The following is an 18,810-nucleotide window of genomic DNA, read 5'->3' as shown; positions in this document are numbered from 1 at the left end:
TCCCCGGCTCTAGGCCCCTCTACACCTCCCCCTACCGCTCAACAGTGGAACAGTCTTAAAATGTTTAGTTTTTGAACACAAATCTTGTAAAAAATGGGTCCCTGACACAAAATCTTTTCAAAAAGTTTGAGAACCACTGCATTAGGCAAATGCATAGGTAAATGGCAGAAAGTGACATAGGCAGCTAGGGGAATTGTGTGGAATTTTGTCAAACCTAATTTAAGCACATTATTTAATTAATTATCCTTGATGCTGCACATAGCTAGGCTATAGCCTACTACATATTTATACACAAAACACCACAGGTGCCTCCCTGGAACTTGACATAACAGAGCTGGAAGTAAGACAAAATACTTTGAAATGAAATGTTTTATTACGTTATTAGGGAACCTATAGTCATATATTTTCTTTTACAAAAAAAAGGAAGAAAGAAATAATCATTTCAGGCAACCAAATATTCATTGGGCAGTAATGCTGATAATTGAGACATACTGTAGGCTGTTAAGTCTCTAAAGTTGCAGTTTAAAATGTGAATTTGCTGCTTTGAATGATTCTTCAGAAAATGCCTCCAGTTACTCTGAAATAAACTTGAAACAACACAAAACAAATGTCAGTTACTGGATATGTTCACGTCTTTATACACTTTTAACATTTATTAATATGCAATGTTTCCAGCAGCTTTCTGTCTTTTTTAAGTGTAACATTCAATACCTCTCAATATCATCATGAAGCAAAGGGAAATTGTTTAATTACTTAAATTCTGAACAAATCAACACACATTTAGCATATAATATGAAGCTCTTTACTAAATATAGAGTGCAAGGCAAGCAGCATTTTGTTATCTTTTGCAAGTACAACCTCAATCCTATAGGGAGCATTATTGCAGACAAAGCTATATCTAACTGAAGCAGAATGTTCTCCAAAGAGGCAAAGCACTTCACATTCAAAATGCAGGTTTTCAAGTAGCTTCATGAACACCAACCGACAGAAACACAGCGCAAATCAAGCTAAGAAAACTCAGAACTCTGATTACAGACAAGTCTATATTTTTTTGTCTCATGTAGCCTACCTGGTCACACAGAGCCTACTGTATTTCCATCTCTCAAAACATGGACCACTTTAGAGGTGGCATTTCTTTAAATGAAAAAGGACAGAATCATGTAGTATCACTCAACTAACACATTCAAAAGCTCACATGAACAAATGATCAGTTTCATTCCAATATTCGCCAATATCAACCATATGAAAAAGTGACACTAAAAACGTACAAAATGATTGATTGCATGGATTTAAAACAGATTGTGGTACTTCACTGAATAATGATGAATGATTCACAGTACAGTGGCCAAAAGAAGGCAAGATATCTCCACTGGACCACTTCATAGAAGTAACATAGAACAAAAGACTAAGTTGCTCAACATTTCATGTTGCACTTACACAATCAGTATGGTCTTCCATTGCACATCAAACATTTGAAATATAGATAATACTGTATGAAAGATTAAAAATACAAAACACATGGAAAAGCTTGCCCTTGAACTAATTTATGGGATATATGAATGACAAATACTGGCACAAATAAAGACATCGTTAAATCAATACAAATCTGTTTGATAGGGTATAATAAAAAGTTGTGATTCATTTATTCAGAAAGACCAACCCACTGATCTTACAGATTTATGACCTAATCAATAATTAATAGTAATACAGTACCAGATGTTTTTTATTATGTCAAATACAGTATGACTTGATGCCTGAAATGGACTTAAGATGCGTCCATAATTCAAAAAGAATTATTAGCTATATATAATATATCTATCACAAGACTAGTCCTATTATAATCAGTCAGTCAACTAAAGAGTGAATCGATGTCATTGGCACTACAGTGGCACAAGTCCCATTCAGGACTGGCCATTTAATCCATTCAAGAATGACTGGATGAATCATATTTTTTCCGCAATGTCCTGTTTAAGCAGGGTGTTTGATTTGTTTATTTAACAGAATAATTTAACAATACTAACTTGCATGCCTTCAAAATTATAATCACTTAGCCTACAATGATTTGTAATGTTGTTTTCTTTCATGAGCATTCACATACAGTAGGTTACCATTGCCAGTTGTAAGGATTGTTTGTAAGTAATTTGCATGTGTAAGATCTTGCAAAAAAGACCTTCGACACCATTTATAGGTCAAATCCATAACCATATCTCTTTGCTTTGTAACATCACAGATAGATCATATTTTCACTTAAGCCTTTGAGTAACATTGGCTAAGGCCACAGCAAATGCCTGCACCGCTGAAAAAGGATATTGGAAATCCAGAATATATGCATTCCCGTCAATTCTCCCAAATTGCATTACCTAAAGGAATATAAAGAAAATAGCATTAGGGACACAGAAGACAAGGTGGATACAAAGCTTCCATAGATATTTCTTACACAATAGCATAATAATTAACATGGAATCAACAATGAATTATTTCCATTTTACTATAACATCAAGTAATTAAGTTTAAAAAGAATATCATACTTGTCTGCCATCCAGCTCAATTTGAAAATTCTTCGCTGACTCCTGGGTAACACGACCTCCAAAGTCAAGCTGGTAGACCTGTGTGGCTTCATTCCATAAGGGCTGTTTGTTGGCCATGACATAGACAAATCCCTGACTCCCCAAACTGCGGTCCTCTCTCTCGTTGGCCTTGCGGCACTTGATCTCCTCCAGCTCATTTGCCATGCGCAGGCTGCGCTTGCTCTTCCAGCTTTTTTTACTACTCTGATTCTGGTTCATGAGTTCATCGCCAGAGATGAAAAGCTCTGGCTCACTTTCTGAACTGTCTTGGAACTCATTGGTGGTTCTGCTCATCTTCTTGGTCTTGTTGAGTGGCTCTCTCTGGCCCTTAGGCTTCTTCTTGTCTCTGCCGCCAAGCCGTGGGCTCGATATGAGAGTGTTGAAATCGGAGAGTGCGCGTCCCTCCTTTCTGGATTTTCCTTCTGAGACGGTGGGCATGTTGGAATCCTCGGCTCTGCTGTCGAGCCTCTTGCGGCTCTTCTTGCTGAAACGCTCAGATTCCTGTGGGACGGGGCTTTCGTTCAGGGATGATGGCTCTGGGTAGTTATTAGCAGACTCCGCCAGGTCCACTGTTGCACCTTTTGATGGAAGAAGCTCCGTTGGAGGAGGTGGAGGTGGTAGAGGTGGTGGTGGAGGTGGTGCAGTTGGAGGAGGTGGGGACAGAATCGGCTTCTCTAACAACTGATGAGTTTTGGTGGGGAGGGGTGGTGGATGGGATCCTGGATGAGCTGGAGGGTCTTGCATGGGAGGTGGGCAAGGGTAAGGATTCCAGGGGTGCAAGTTAACAGGGTGCAGCTGAATTCCTGCACATGCACTGGCACCTGGGTACATCGGAGGGAGAGGGCAGCAGGCCAGGTTAGCCAGGCTGGGCGGGTAGCCAGGTGGCAAGACCAGGTTGGGGTCCTGCTGGGCAAAAGGGACTGGGGCCACGACCTCATTTGGAGGGCACTGTGATGAAGGGCTCTGTACAGTCTGTAGTGGGGATCCATTGTGGCCAACACTTGGAGGAAAGGGTGAGAGAGATATCTGGTAACCTGAGGGGAAAGTGAGAGTGCTAGTGCTTGGACTTGTGGGAGGCTTGGTTGTAAGTACAAAAGGGATCCGGGACATGTCCAAGTGCTGAGCTTGACTGAAGATGAGCGGGGGTGGTTTGTGTGGTGCCGGTGGGGGGGCTAACATATTCTGTTCTGGGGAGAGCCAGAACTCCTCTGTGGTGGATGGGTCCCACTGGTAAGGCGGTGGGCGTTTCACCGTCAAGCTGACATCACCAAGAGTCAGGTGACGCACAGACTTCTCAAGTTGACACTGCTGACCTAAAGACTCATCTTCAGTAAAGGCAGAGTTGACATACACTGTTCTGTCCCTACTGTTTTCAACAGGATTCAGGAGATTATAAGATGATTGGGAGGCCAGAGGTGAGGAACTTTTGGAGTGCACAATGATGGTGCTGTGATGGGCACCTTTACCTGGAGGGAAGTCCTGCCTAACCACCGTACCACCAGCAATACCACTACTGCTGGTCCCACCACCACTGACACTAACACTTGTGCTGCTGCTATTGCTGCTACATTGAGTGCATGTATATAAAGCAGTAGACACCCTCTGCTGATAAGAGAGAGCCAGTGCACTATTCATCTTAGCCTTGGTGGGAAGGGTTCTTGAACTCTCCATCATCAGAGGTACTTTGAGATTTATGTCTCTGCGGTCACGTCTTAGGGTGGCATGAATCAGACTGTTATCAATTCTTTGGGGAGGAGGAAGTGTTGCTGTGACTTGATTTGCCGGATCTGGGTAAGGGGGTGGGTCTCCACTGGGTATTGAGTAACGGGGTACAGAGAGACGGCTTAGAGTTGCTGAGCTGTAGGGGAGCTGTATTTTTTTATTCTCTGATGAGGTGACTTTGAGTGTTGCTGAGCCCCCAATGCCTTGAACAGTGTAGGTATTCTGGTTGCGAATGAGGCGCCTGCGTGGTCGACAAACCTCCTCCACATTCCCACTGCTGTCAAAGGTGGTGATCCTTTCATATCCCAAAGGTGTTGGGTACTGTAGAGTGATAGGGTGAAGCAAGAACTCGTCCTTTTTCAGACAGGGATCGGGGGCCAGGACACTCGGACTGTCACAGTTCGTGATTAGGGTTTGAGGAGGACCCGAGGTGGCCGCCGCAGGTGCAGACACCACAGTGCCAGGATACGGAGGAGGCGGATTCACCTTCCTCATCTGGATCTCAATTGACCCATCTGTTTCAATGAAGGAGGGTGGTAAGGACCGGGGCAGGCTCGGCTTCAGCGTGTGCCCATGCTCTCCCCTGTCCAGCCCAGGCTCTGTGGTAGGAGGAGGAGGGATCTGTGGCAGCAGGTGAATCTGCTGCAGGGAAATGGTTGGATAGCCAGATGGAGGCGGGGGCAAGGAGATCTGCATCTTCAGTTGTTGTTGCATTTGTTGATGCTGCCTCTGCATCTGCTGATGCTGCTGCTGAATCTGTTGATGTTGCTGCTGAAGCTGCTGCTGCTGCTGTCTCATCTCCAGGATCTGTTGCCGAATCTGCTGCTGTTGCTGCTGCATCTGCTGTTGCTGTTGCTGCATCTGCTCATGTTGCATTTGCATCTGTTGCTGTTGCTGAGCTAGTTGGTGCTGGTGCTGAAGTTGCTGTTGACTTGGCACCTGCTGTTGGCTTTGTGGTATTTGTTGGTGTTGCTGCTGCTGCTGTTGTTGTTGTTGTTGTTGTTGTTGTTGTTGTTGTTGTTGTTGTTGCTGTTGCTGCTGCTGTTGTAGTAGTAGTTGTTGTTGGTGGTGATGTAGTTGTTGTAGCTGTTGATGTTGCTGCTGCAATTGCTGCTGCATTTGCAGTTGCTGTTGTTGCTGCTGCTGTGTTTGGTGATGTTGTTGTTGATGATGGTGCTGCTGCTGTTGTTGTTGATGATGATGATGATGTTGCTGCTGCTGCTGTATCTGTGGATGCTGCATTTTCTGCTGCTGTTGTTGTGGTTGCATCTGATGCGAATGCTTTGACTGCTGTTGGTGAGTTTGCTGTGGATGAGACCTCTGTGAATGTGGTTGGGGTGGAAGATGGTGGGGCGGCGGTGGAGGTGGTAGAGTACCAGGAAGAAGAGGACCCATCTCCAGCCCATTGAAGATCACTTGTCCTGGGTTAGCATATCTAGCTGACACTGGGTACGGTGATGTAACTGCATCCTGGCTGTGATCAGGAACAGGTGCTGCTGCAGCAGCTGCGGCTGCAGCAGCAGCAGCCGCTGCTGCTGCAGTGGCTGTGGGATTGGTCAAAACGTCAAGTTGAATATTCTGATTGGCCAACAGAGACTGCACTAGACCAATACTCTGAGTTGGGGACATGGCCTGGGCGGGGCTGTGGATAGGAGCAATAGGAATGTTGACTGTACACGGAGGGTTGTCTACTGCCACCCCAGAGGGACCCATCACTAGAAGGAATGAGGAAGAGAGAGCATGTAATAGGTGACATAAGTAATAAATGTGACATGTACAAGAGATTTCCAGTGTTCAAAATAGTATATTGTGCATTAACGCATTAATTTGTTCATCTGATACTAATTTATTAAATTCTTCATTAATACCTGGCAAGTCATCCTCATCCTCACTGAAGACATTGGGGTTAAAAACAGGTAAGCTCATGAAGTCCAGGGATATCTTTCTTACTTCTGGGAGGTAGATGGTCATCTGTCTTGGTTGTAGATGAAGCAAACTGGTCTTGTAGATTACTGAAACAAAGATATTCACCATTTATATGACAGTAAGAATTGCGTCTAACTTATTAATTTTACTTAGAACGTAACTTTGAAACTGTCTATTCTCTAATGACTTATTTTGACATAATTACCTGCACCAAGATTGGCAGGCAGGAAGGAAGCAAGTCCAACAATTTTGAACTTTGTTCCCCAGATGTTTGATGTAACTTGAGCTAGGTAATTGTGCTGCAAAGTAAAAGCAGAAATACAAAGAATGAATAATTAATGACAAAGAAACTCACTAAAGACACTAAAGTTCAGTCTAAAGGCTGTATTGTAATTACTTGCGCAAGCAGAGCGCGTAAGTAATAGTTTTCGTCCAGTGCTTCGATGCGTATGTCGCCATTTGATGCGTATGCGCCGTGCCAGCGTATGACGTAATGACTCCTTGTGCTTGATATGGCAGTGGTGTCAGATTACATACATATAGTATAGACTGATTCCGTAGCGGGTCTCATGGTCGCAGCCTACGTATTTCCTGTAGGTGGACTCGACGTAGCTGCGGGGTTTAAACCCTCACCAGACGCACCTCTTCCACTACAGTGAACGGCAGAGTGACTGATAGTTTTAACTTTAACTGCTTTTTTACTAACACTAACATTACAAAGATGCCCAGAACATCGAGATGAACCTGTGTAGTTTATGGCTGCTCCAACAGTAGTGGCAACATAAAAATAAAAAAAACTGAATGTCTAATATCCACTGCGGTGGCTGAGACCAGAGCCATTGAGTAATGGTTGAGACGAAGCAGTGAAAGATACATAACGCCAGTCTTACCCAATACCAAATCTTTCTGTTTTATTAACACAAGGCTGCTGTACTTTATACCTCATACTTTAAATGCTTAGTATGAGGTATAAAATACAGCAGCCTTGTGTTCATAAAACAGAAAGTTTGGGTATTGGGTAAGACTGAAATTATGTATCTTTCAGGACCTTTCACTGCTTTGTCTCAACCATTACTCAATGGCTCTGGTCTCAGCCACCGCGGTAGATATTTTGACATTCCGTATTTATTTATTTTTTATGTTGCCACTACTGTTGGAGCAGGTAAAAGAGTAAAGTTTGAGGCAAACTAACATCAGTCACTCTGCCGTTCACTGTAGTGGAAGAGACGCGCCTGGTGAGGGTTTAAACCCTGCAGCTACGTCGAGTCCGCCTACAGGAAATACGTAGGCTGCGACCATGAAACCGCTACGGAATCGGTCTATACATAGGGGCATTACCTTTAATCCTCCCGACACTAAAACATATCATCATTATGTCACCATCGAAAACCAATTACACCCTGTTATTGGGTCCTTTAATCCACAGCTTTATTACGTCATCATTGAGAGCTAGTTGTACCAGTTATACCCTGACGTCATATGCTGCTACGATACATACGCATCAAACGGGGCATACGCAAAGTAACCACAGTATACCTTATGAGGATGTCATAATGTCTTATGTTTTTTCAGTGGCATGGAAAGGATTTTGCTGCAATTATCAGGAGCAGTTTGTTTGAATACATTTCCACCTTGCTTATTACTGGAAACGTCACTCATTGTTAGCACGTTGGGACCGTAGGACAGGTATACTCGTCCTGAGTAATTCATTTTGTGCCATGCATTGGTTACGCATGACGAGCAGGCTCGTCTTTAAGGCGTTTAATATTGCTAGAAGTAGAACATTGCCTTGCTGTGTTTCATTCTTTGAACCGCTCTGGTTGATCCCCTGGTTGATCCCTCCCGCACCGTTTGTATTCACTCAACCACACTCAACACACTCAACTACCCTGTTTTAGGCCGTGTCTTTGCAGGCTTCAAGCTACGTGCAACACAAAATGTCTTTGGGAAGCGCATCACAGTGGAATGGCCAGAAATCCCCGGCAACCAAGCTCCTTAACACCTTCGTCCAGCAGGCGCCACTCAATGTGTTAAGCGTATGGGACTGTAGGGACAGTATGAAACCACCACAGCATGAGTGGTTACAGATAGTTTTTTAATCACATTGTTATATACTGTACCTCTGTGATTCCATCCATTGAGAACTCTCTACGCGTCAGACTGGGGGACCGAACTGGAGGCTTCTTTGTTGGCAGTCTTGGAGATCTTGGGCCTTCCTGATGAGCGCGTGAGAGTTTGGGAGATTTTCTAGATTCCATGGTCATCCTTCAAAACAAAGGAGTTACTTATCTGTACCTTCAATGAGGCATTTTAGAATCAGAATACAACTTGCTGATGGATGATAGATACATTGTATATGATATGGAATCAAACCAATGTTTAGTATGTAATTCCTTATAATTATATTTATAGTTTACTTTAACATGGTAGAAGTATCTTTTGTAATCTGTTTTGGATTTGCACCATATGGCAATACAATAAGACACAATACTTCTGACAACATACAGTACCTTACACTTTCTAAATTGGTGTGACAGATCCAATAACATGCCACTTATTCAGCATTGAGTATGATGGCTGTACATTGTGTGAATTGACTCAATTTGTATGACCTAGCAAGTTTAGGTAAGCCTTCAGGGGGTTCCAGGGGGTCCCCAGCTAAATGATAGGAACAAATTCAATTTGGTTCCATTTGTACACTCTCAGAGTTAAATTAACAATGAGGATATTATCGTGTGGATTGGGGTCCCAGAGATAAAGAGGTCTGTGGTTTGGCCTAATGCATACAAAACTGGAGATCTTTGAAATTAAAAGGGTTGAGAATAACAGAGGTAACCTGTTTCCTCGTGATAACTTCGGTGATTTCTTCCCAACCCACTCATCACTCAGCTCAATGTCACTGGAGTCCGAGCAGTTACAGCTGTCAGTGTAGGCGATCATGGTATTCACACAAACCTCATCTGGGGGGAAAAAAGGAAAAAAAGAAAGAAATTATATTGACGGTGAATTTGCATTAGAATTAATATAATTATTTTCCTCAGACAGGAATAAATGGCATACAGTATACAGTTTAAAGAAAAAGGGACATTTGAGGGTCGTGGATAAGCTGTGTGCAAAATAAATGCAGAATCCTGGGATCTGGTTCAGTTTATGGGGCGTGTTGGCTGGGAGGGGGAGTAGGACTAAGGCTCTATACGTCCTATCTGGGGGGGGGGGGGTAACTATCTGTCAGTGGGGAGTGTTGGCTGGGAGGAGGAGTAGGACTAAGGCCCTATACGTCCTCTCTGGGGGGGGGGGGGTACTACCTGTCAGTGGGGAGTGTTGGCTGATGAAGGAATATCAACATCCTATTTTGTTAAAATGGAGGGGGAGGCCACACTGCTTAGAGCAGTAGCCAACCCAGCAAATGAAATGAAACATCATTAATGTGATATCATTTTGAGCTAAGCACTGCACTAGTCATAATTCATCAGTGCCATTCTGAGGTTATATATTTCAGCCTGCTTAGAAAAAAATCCATCTCTGCCAGGAGATCATGTTTTCAACTTTGTCTATGTGTCTGTTATTGTCCTACTCTTGCATTATTCTGTGTTGGGGGAAAGTATAAGACATTTATTTGTGTTTTAATTGCTAATACAGTGAGAGACTACTCCTTTGGATCAGAAACCAAGATTCATTATAGTGTTATTATTAGGAGATTCACTCTTTCCCGGACCGCTACCTAGTGTTTATGAGGTTAGGTTTCTGGTTTAAGGACTTCAGTATTCTGTACCATACAACTGTATATAAGCACAGAACAAAGAATGTTTGCTTTCGCCATCTTTGTTGAAGAAAAGTCTGGGCAATTATGTTTTAATTTCTTTATGGCATAATGGCAGTGTGAATATTTGTTGAGGGGGGGGGGGGGGGGGTACTACCTGTCAGTGGGGAGTGTTGGCTGATGAATGAATATCAACATCTTAATACATCATAATACTGGGGGGTCAAATTATGACAGGCAATTCCTGCTGTCAAAATATGACCCCCCAGTCAAAAAACACTTTGTTTGAAATAGACACGCATGCTTTCCAACTAAGGTGTATTGTATACCCAGAAATGTCCCCTAACTCCTGAGTCCTGACACAATCTACCTATTATATAAAATAAAATGGGTCATTACTCCTCTGCAGGTTCCTTTCTTTTCTGAGGGGCGCTAGCCCTAACAATGTTATCTTATTCATGCGCCCCGAAAACTCGTGATGAATGAATATCAACATCCTAATACATCCTGATACTGGGGGGTCACTACCTGTGAGTCAAGTTGAGTCCATTCTGTCCTTACCTTTCTTTTTCTCTCAGCTGAAGCATAAATGCCTTACATAACCTTAACAGAAGCAGATTTTGTTTGTGTTTTGTGGGACTGGTCGCCGGTAGCAACGGCAGCATCAAATTCATCACACAGACTATTTCTGTATTGTATACCCAGAAATGTTCCCTAACTCCTGAGTCCTGACACAATCTACCTATTATATAAAATAAAATGGGTCATTACTCCTCTGCAGGCTCCTTTCTTTTCTGAGGGGCGCTAGCCCTAACAATCTTATTCATGTGCCCCGAAAACTCAGCAAGATCCCAAAAATCTACATGCCCCTACATCCCCTGAAGTCATGTGGCAGCCATGTTTGCTTTAAGCATGCCCCCTGTGACGTACAAAAGCAAACAAAAGTGTGACTTCACACAAGTGTGATATTTTTTTTAACTCAAGTGATTTGGACTTGTAATGGATGTTTTTATGACACTATTAACACAATTATGACACTATTTTAGAAGCTGTTAAATTATATCTACAACACTGTGTCATGTGTGTGTGTGTGTGTGTGTGTGTGTGTGTGTGTGTGTGTGTGTGTGCGTGCGTGCGTGCGTGCGTGCGTGCGTGCGTGCGTGCGTGCGTGCGTGCGTGCGTGCGTGTGTGTGTGTGTGCGCGTGCGTGTGTGTGTGTGTGTTAAGTAGTTCGATTTGACTTGACTTAAGCAGACATTACAATATAAATACCATACCAAATGGAGATGACAAGACAGTAAGTAGTATTAAAGTAAGAATGTATTAACATATAATTATTAACCTCTGCTTAGTGCTTTACAGACAGTTCACTGCTTTCAAGTGTTAACCAACCTGTTTTGCTGTCTGTTTTTGGGTCCATGATGACAAACTCGGGTCTTAACTTGCTAATGCGTCGTCCTTTGAGGATAGGCACCAGTCCCCCCAGGTGTTCCAGGTAGAGGGTGTAGCAGGGCCCTCCTGCCTCAGGGTTCTCCTCTGCTCTCTTCATGGTGCAGTGGAGACGCTCATTTCCAGCTGTAGGGTAGCTGACAAAGTCACGGATGTTGTTTGGATCAGGAATCGGAGGCTAGAACAAAGAGAGGAAAGCACGCCAGATGGTGGTCATTCAGGACCAAAAGTTTCACAATAAAGTCATCTCATTATTGCTGAACTGCTTGTTCAGTAAGTTGTCTATAGGATTACTGCAGTCTTCAAAACGGTATGACCTTCCTTGTACCTTGAATACACTTGAGTACATAGCGCACTGTGAATGAAATTAATAACATTCGGTAAGCTTTCTACGCTACACAGTCCAGAATAGCAAATTCTGCTAATAGCAAATGTGCACACTCAGTGACAAAACCCAGAAACAAATGAAGGGATATAATAAAAACAGTGATGAATGAAATACAGAATTATAAATTAGAAAATTGTACAGGTTACCAAATAACCAATTAAAGGCCATTGTAAGTTTGTGTATTTGGTCAGTATACCTTGATGGTGGGTATGAAAGCAGTGGTCACGTAGGAACACAGGAGTGAGGGCATGTTCAATTTGCCCACGTCTCTCTCCTCTCGCAGTGCACTAGCGATGCCCTGCTGGCATAGCAGTTGGAGGCTGGCCACCCTATGTTCTACACGCACCACATACAATGCTGGTCCACATGCCAGAAAAAGACGTGAGTCTCTGTGGCCCCAGCAGATGGTAGTGATGGGTCTCTGAAAGACAGGCATTGATAGAAACAGAGTGATAGTGAACAACAATGTATGAATTCACAGTGTGTACTATTTGTGTATGTTCTGTTCCTGTAAGTATTGCCAAAGCAAACCCCCTCCAAATATACAGCATTCCATTTTCTATTGTAATGTATTCATTTCAATCAAAGCATAATGAAAACTATCAGTGCGTATCTGTGTGAATGCAGTATGTTTTAAATCCCCAAGTATGCTGATTAACCACTAGATTTATACTATATTTAAAAACAATAAATAATGACAAAATATGATATTTGGGGTTTGTCACTATTGTAATTGATTTTGTATGAACAATAATTCATTCTAATAACTTATACACAATGTTTGAGCCATAAAAGTCTGTGTATGTGTATGTCTGTATATAACGTGCCAAAATCCATGAATTCTTTTTTGATAAATCAGACTCTGAACGTGGAAAGGTGTGGATTTGTGTGCGGCCCAATGTGTTTAGAAAGATAATATACAGTTGGGTGGCTGAAGAATTAAAGGAATAGGTCATATTACAGAGCACTAACCTGTGCAGGTGTCTCTAAAGTGTAGATGTGCTCCCCTTGGACATTATAAAACTTGACAAGGGCATTCCTCATGATGGAGGCACAGGCAGAGTCAGCAGTGAGCCCGTGTCTCTCCATCCCAGCCACTGCCAGGAGATCTCCTTGGGAGCACCACTGGACCTCAACATCTGTAGAAAAGAGTGCAGGGGAGTTTCTTCTATTGTTAAAATGGAGGGGGAGGCCACACTGCTTAGAGCAGTAGCCAACCCAGCAAATGAAATGAAACATCATTAATGTGATATAATTTTGAGCTAAGCACTGCACTAGTCATAATTCATCAGTGCCATTCTGAGGTTATATATTTCAGCCTGCTTAGAAAAAAATCCATCTCTGCCAGGAGATCATGTTTTCAACTTTGTCTATGTGTCCGTTATTGTCCTACTCTTGCATTATTCTGTGTTGGGGGAAAGTATAAGACATTTATTTGTGTTTTAATTGCTAATACAGTGAGAGACTACTCCTTTGGATCAGAAACCAAGATTCATGATAGTGTTATTATTAGGAGATTCACTCTTTCCCGGACCGCTACCTAGTGTTTATGAGGTTAGGTTTCTGGTTTAAGGACTTCAGTATTCTGTACCATACAACTGTATATAAGCACAGAACAAAGAATGTTTGCTTTCGCCATCTTTGTTGAAGAAAAGTCTGGGCAATTATTTTTTAATTTCTTTATGGCAGTGTGAATATTTGTTGACTAAGACTAGGACTAAAAGACTAAGGTTTTTGTTGACTAAGACTAGATAAATGACTAAATGCCTGTAGGTTTAGGCACATAACCATGCACATCAGGTAGCCCCTTATTATTAGGGCATGCCGCCAGGTGGAGATTTGCGTTCTACTTAGCACAACTTTCTAGTGATTTTACAGTGTTACTAAAACAGTATTTCTCATGCATTCACATCTGCAAAAGTTACATTTATACCTTACAGTACCTTTGAGTCCTGAGTGGATTATGTGGGGCGAGAGGTCATCATAGTTGTTCATTAAACTGATATCTCCTGATAAGAAGCTGACTGTCAATAAAGGCTTCACTCTCCGCACTTAAAAGAAAGAAAGAAAGAAAGAAAGAAAGGCATATAAACTTCCCTTTTCACACATGCTCTTTGAATGCAATACATGTTGTGATTATTATTATTCACACAGGTCTGATTTTTTATAATATGCTATGACACTAGCTCTGAGAACCTTAGTGATTATAAAGCTTAGCTAATAAGCTTAGCTAATAATGTATTAAGTAACTATAAGACATGGACAGTATACCTACACATGCTCACTCCCAGGTTGTAATATATTTAGGGCAAAATCTACTGTCGCGTCAGACGTTTGACAAAACAGGATCACCTGTCATAACGCTCCCAGTAGTCTTGCGTCAAGTAACTGACAATGGAATGTAGAGCGAACTAGTAAAAACATTTAAAACAAGCACTTTTTTTCCTTTTTGTTTTAGTTGTCAATAGACTTAGAATCAGCATGTGCCACAGGAAAGCCTGTCCCATCAAACATCTGATGCTTGGTCAGATGTTGCCCAACTTGTCCCATAGTACAACCTGGGTGTGGTTAAACGCTATATTATGTGGGAATTTGGGAAAGCATTTATTGTACCTAAAGGAGGAACAGTGTCATCAGAGTCGGTGTCACTCTCTGTACTATCCTCCACCAGGAAACTAGGGCAGTTCCATGACATATTCAGGATGCCGTCAGACTCATGGAGCAGAACATGGGCTAACATCCGTCCATGGCAATCCATCACAATGACCTGACCATCCGCTGTACCGAACAACACCTGAAGGGAGCATCATGTATAAGCATAACCTTGCATATTCAAAACAATTACTTTACAGTAAATGGGGAAAAAAACAATCTGTTCCAATACATCCAATGTAGTACACATTTCTTATTACTACATTTCATTAGTTCACTAAATATTTATAAAACCCAAAGACAGGTGATAGGAACATTTTTTCGTGGGCCTACCTGCTGATCATCAGGCGTCCAGATTCCACAGGTGATTTGACTCTCCAGGTTAATTTCTGAGGACCAGTGTCTTTGGCCACTGACTGACCCGACTAACACAAAGCCATCCCTATAGGCAATGAGAGCCTGGGTGCCATCATGGGACCAAGTGAAGTCACTCACCTAGTGGACAAAAATATTGACCTTTGAATAATTCTCTGAATGAACAGTAGTTCTCAATCATACATTTTCAAGGTCACGGTCAAGGACGCCCAATTTGATGCATAGTAGGCCATGGACCTGAAAGGATTTTGTGTCAGGTCCACAATGCATCACTTTGAGACTTGAGATGAGCTTTTTGATTGGCTATTTTTGAGTAGCCAATACTGTGTATATCTATCTATCTATCTATGACCGGTGTTGTTGAAACGTCAACAATTTTACAGTTTTCCAAAATAGGCAGTTACATTTCCAAATGGGAGAGGGAACTGTGTATGTGTGTGTGTGTGTGTGTGTGTGTGTGTGTGTGTGTGTGTGTGTGTGTGTGTGTGTGTGTGTGTGTGTGTGTGTGTGTGTGTGTGCGCGTGTGCGTGCATGTGTCCGGTCTGGCTTTGTGTCCCGTCTGGCTGTGTGCACGCTGCACTGACTAGTTTTATTAACTTTCTGCTTGTGCATGCTTGAAAGCCTGCTTGAAAATGGCAACGCAAATTGTGCAGCACAAAGTATGCGTACGGTATATCAACAGCAGTGATGTCAAACCACATTAAAGCGAGACACCCAACGCCTTCACCCAAGCAAAGCAGAATGGCTGACTTCACGGTGAAACCTCCCCATTGTGATGACCGGCGGGCAGAAAAGATCACTGATTTGACAGCCAAGATGATAGCCAAAGATGCCTATTAGTGTTGCCGAGGGATAAGGCTTCCGTGAGCTGATTGCATTTCCAAAATACACTGTGCCCTGTCGCCAAACAATTACATCGCGATGAGAGAGAACGTATGCTGAGGTAACTCCTCCCAAAACACTCTCGCCCCCAGAGTACCTGGTGGCGACCGTTCCCAGGTCGCCAGATTTGATCTGGGCAACCGTGTTTGGGGTGAGCATTCGTGATCGCAGTTTGTGCTCTCCTCGATCGATCAATAGATAGATAGATAGATAGATAGATAGATAGATAGATAGATAGATAGATAGATAGATAGATAGATAGATAGATAGATAGATAGATAGATAGATAGATAGATAGATAGATAGATAGATAGATAGATAGATAGATAGGGGCATCATTGTATATTTGCACATGCATACCTGAGCACCACGATCGTTTACCAACTCCACAGACCATCTTCCCTCATATTGAATCCAAACAAAAATCCCTCCTTCCATGTCACATGTAGCAAGCTTCTGGAAGGGTTCATTCCAACGCACCAAAACGACCTACCAATGTCCAAAGCATGTGTTATTGCATTTACATTTCACAAGGGGCTCTTTTATGTACAGATTATTACAAAGCGGAAAGAATATATCGCCTACACTAGAACTGCTATACAAACATTTACACATAAAATATAAATTGTAACATCATAACATCATCGGTGAATATGATTTTGTTATGTTACAATTTACAATTTAGGAATTTAGCAGACGCTCTTAATCCAGAATGTTCATTTGGTTATGTCTGTGTTCTGTTATTGAACAACTATATAATTAATCGACAAATCTACCTTTCTGAATCTAATGTGTTCATTTTCCCTATTATTTGTATTGTGAAGTCATGAATACAATGAAAACCATTGTGCACATTGCATGAGTGTGACTGTAATTTATAGGTTTGATTTGTTGGACGGAGTTTGTGCTTGAAATGTACTGTAATTCTGCAAACTGTTAATAAATATTTCAATCAATCAATCAATCGAGTGCTTTTTCACTGAGTGAATTAACTGAATGGAAAGCCTTTCTGCAAAACAGCATATGACAACGCATTTCATACTTAAGATACTGCTGGCATGGCTCACAGCTACACAAGTAAGCCTGATAACTTGTATTAGCCATTTAATGGCTTAAAAAGCCATTTAATGGCTTCAAAATGAGTGAATAAAATAAATAAAATCCACACCTCACTGTTGTGTCCTCGTAGGTTAAAGTTGATTCTCTGAGGGGTATTCCTGTCCCTCCTGCAGTGACTCGATGTAAAAGTCACCCCAACGACTCCTCTTCCGTTCCCCGTGGCGAGCCAGCCCTCCTCATAATAACGCCTCCGGCACACTGGCTTGTCCTTCTCGCTCTTGGGAACCCGGCCTTTCCAAGACAGGCAGAGGATGTTGGAGTCACTGCAGAGGATTGGACCGTGTTCCACAGCAGCCAACATCCCTACTGAGTGACCAGGCTGTAATGGGTTACAAAGAGGAAGAAGTGATTTAAAACAAAGGGAAACAGGTGTTTGTTTAAATGCTGTCATCATCACACTGCTATATATCCTATATAGAGACCCTACGCGAGCGTTCAGCGAAAATAGCAGTTGCGACATGTTGTGAGCTTGTAGATCAGCTATTTCCAAAACATTTGGAAAAACCTTGAAAATCTTCAAATTTGGAAAATTACACATATCTCATATAGGGGTCCCTGGCACAAATTATTTTCAATGAAGGGTCTGTGGCCTAAACACATATCACTTTGGGGGGCATGACATGAAAATGTTTGAGAACCACTGTGCCAACATGAGAGCATGCAGTTAAACATACCTCATAGTTCCTGGACATGTTTGGTCAGAATGTATCCTCTGAAGGTGTCCATATTTTTATTCAGATGATGCACTGAAGTGGTATGACTGATCTCTTCCTGGTGCATTGCAATTCAATCTATGTGGAGGTAAAGGACATCATAAAGCCAAAGTGTGTCCAGCTCCCAATTTAGTGAATCAATGGACACTGTGCTTCAAAGTTTGTCATCATGTGAGGCTTCGTTGATACCAAGCCCATCCCATTATCTTCCAGTGGTGTGGTGTGGTTCTGGGGATCCGTATAGGCTACAATTCTGTTCAAAAGGAAGTACAGAAAAATACCCTTATTCAACAAGTAATGCTATATGGCTCCCTCTTAATATAGCCGCGTTGTCATTCAGTGAATCAACCTTGAAAATTCAGTTTTTCCACAGTCTCTCTTGAGTCTTTTTTATGCAACAGCAACACTGCATTGAAGATCAGGACACAGTATCCATGGGTACAGATAGACCGGTTTTCCCTTCTTATTATCTTACGTCAAACACCAGACATTATAGCCTGTATAGTGTATACCAAATAGACAGGGATGAGTAAAAAATAAATTAATCAAAATGTTTAAGAAATGCATCGGCCTATTTCAGGTAGCAAAAACCTGCAAACAAACAAATGTCTAGCCTACTTACACACCACATATGCTCACACAATATGCAAGGACCGTCCTCTGCTGACTGGGTGAGGTTTTTGACTAATTCGAATTTACATCAAATGACTAGGTATTTCAAAGGCGCGTCTTTATCTCACCGCATGCACCAGTCTCTGAGCAATCTAAGCTGTCGAGGCGAGGGGGGAAACATTGGGGGGGATGAAGATGAATCTCTAGTCATTCAAGGAAGATATAGATAACATTATGTAATTCAACACAGCCTACCTGATCCCGCTAATGTGAGCAGTCAGCGCTCTGTGCAGTCGTGTTGCCAGGCGCTTCTGCTGGTGGCTGCCTGGCGCACTTGCTTCATGGCTTCAAAACGGGTTGCCATGTGACAGACGTAGTAGGCAAATAGACCCGGTGTTTCCACTGTGAATTCGTGTAAAATATGTGCAATGTGCATCACAGGCTACACGAACCTGTTGAAAACTTTCTTAATATGCATACCGTAATTAAGGCGGGCTACTGCTTAGACTAATAATGATTGTGCACAACACAACAACTTCAAACACATTTATTGCTGTGTAGGGGCCTACCTCAGAAGGGGGATTTCTTTCATAGTGGCAACCTCACACGAATCGAACCACACGTTGTCTTGTCTGCTGATAGCATC

At 42.3% G+C, this 18,810-nt stretch overlaps 1 protein-coding gene across 1 annotated transcript; it reads right to left on the bottom strand.

Moving 5' to 3' along the window:
• Positions 1-455: 455 nt before the first annotated feature.
• Positions 456-17,598, bottom strand: tulp4b (TUB like protein 4b). The gene is made up of 15 exons (XM_080783103.1): positions 17,514-17,598; positions 16,889-17,158; positions 16,081-16,209; positions 14,797-14,958; positions 14,425-14,605; positions 13,755-13,862; positions 12,784-12,950; positions 12,008-12,232; positions 11,367-11,601; positions 9,043-9,175; positions 8,336-8,480; positions 6,421-6,514; positions 6,158-6,301; positions 2,529-6,004; positions 456-2,360 (listed from the first exon to the last, which is right to left on the bottom strand). The coding sequence occupies exons 1-15, from the start codon at positions 17,529-17,531 to the stop codon at positions 2,244-2,246; spliced, it is 5,604 nt and encodes a 1,867-aa protein (XP_080639229.1). The 5' UTR covers positions 17,532-17,598; the 3' UTR covers positions 456-2,243.
• Positions 17,599-18,810: the final 1,212 nt, after the last annotated feature.

The sequence above is a fragment of the Protomyctophum bolini genome (genome assembly GCF_963924005.1).
Source record: "Protomyctophum bolini genome assembly, chromosome: 15".
Taxonomy (NCBI): Eukaryota; Metazoa; Chordata; class Actinopteri; order Myctophiformes; family Myctophidae; genus Protomyctophum; species Protomyctophum bolini.
Note: the sequence above shows the minus strand (reverse complement) of the source record. Positions and strands in the feature narration are given on the sequence as shown.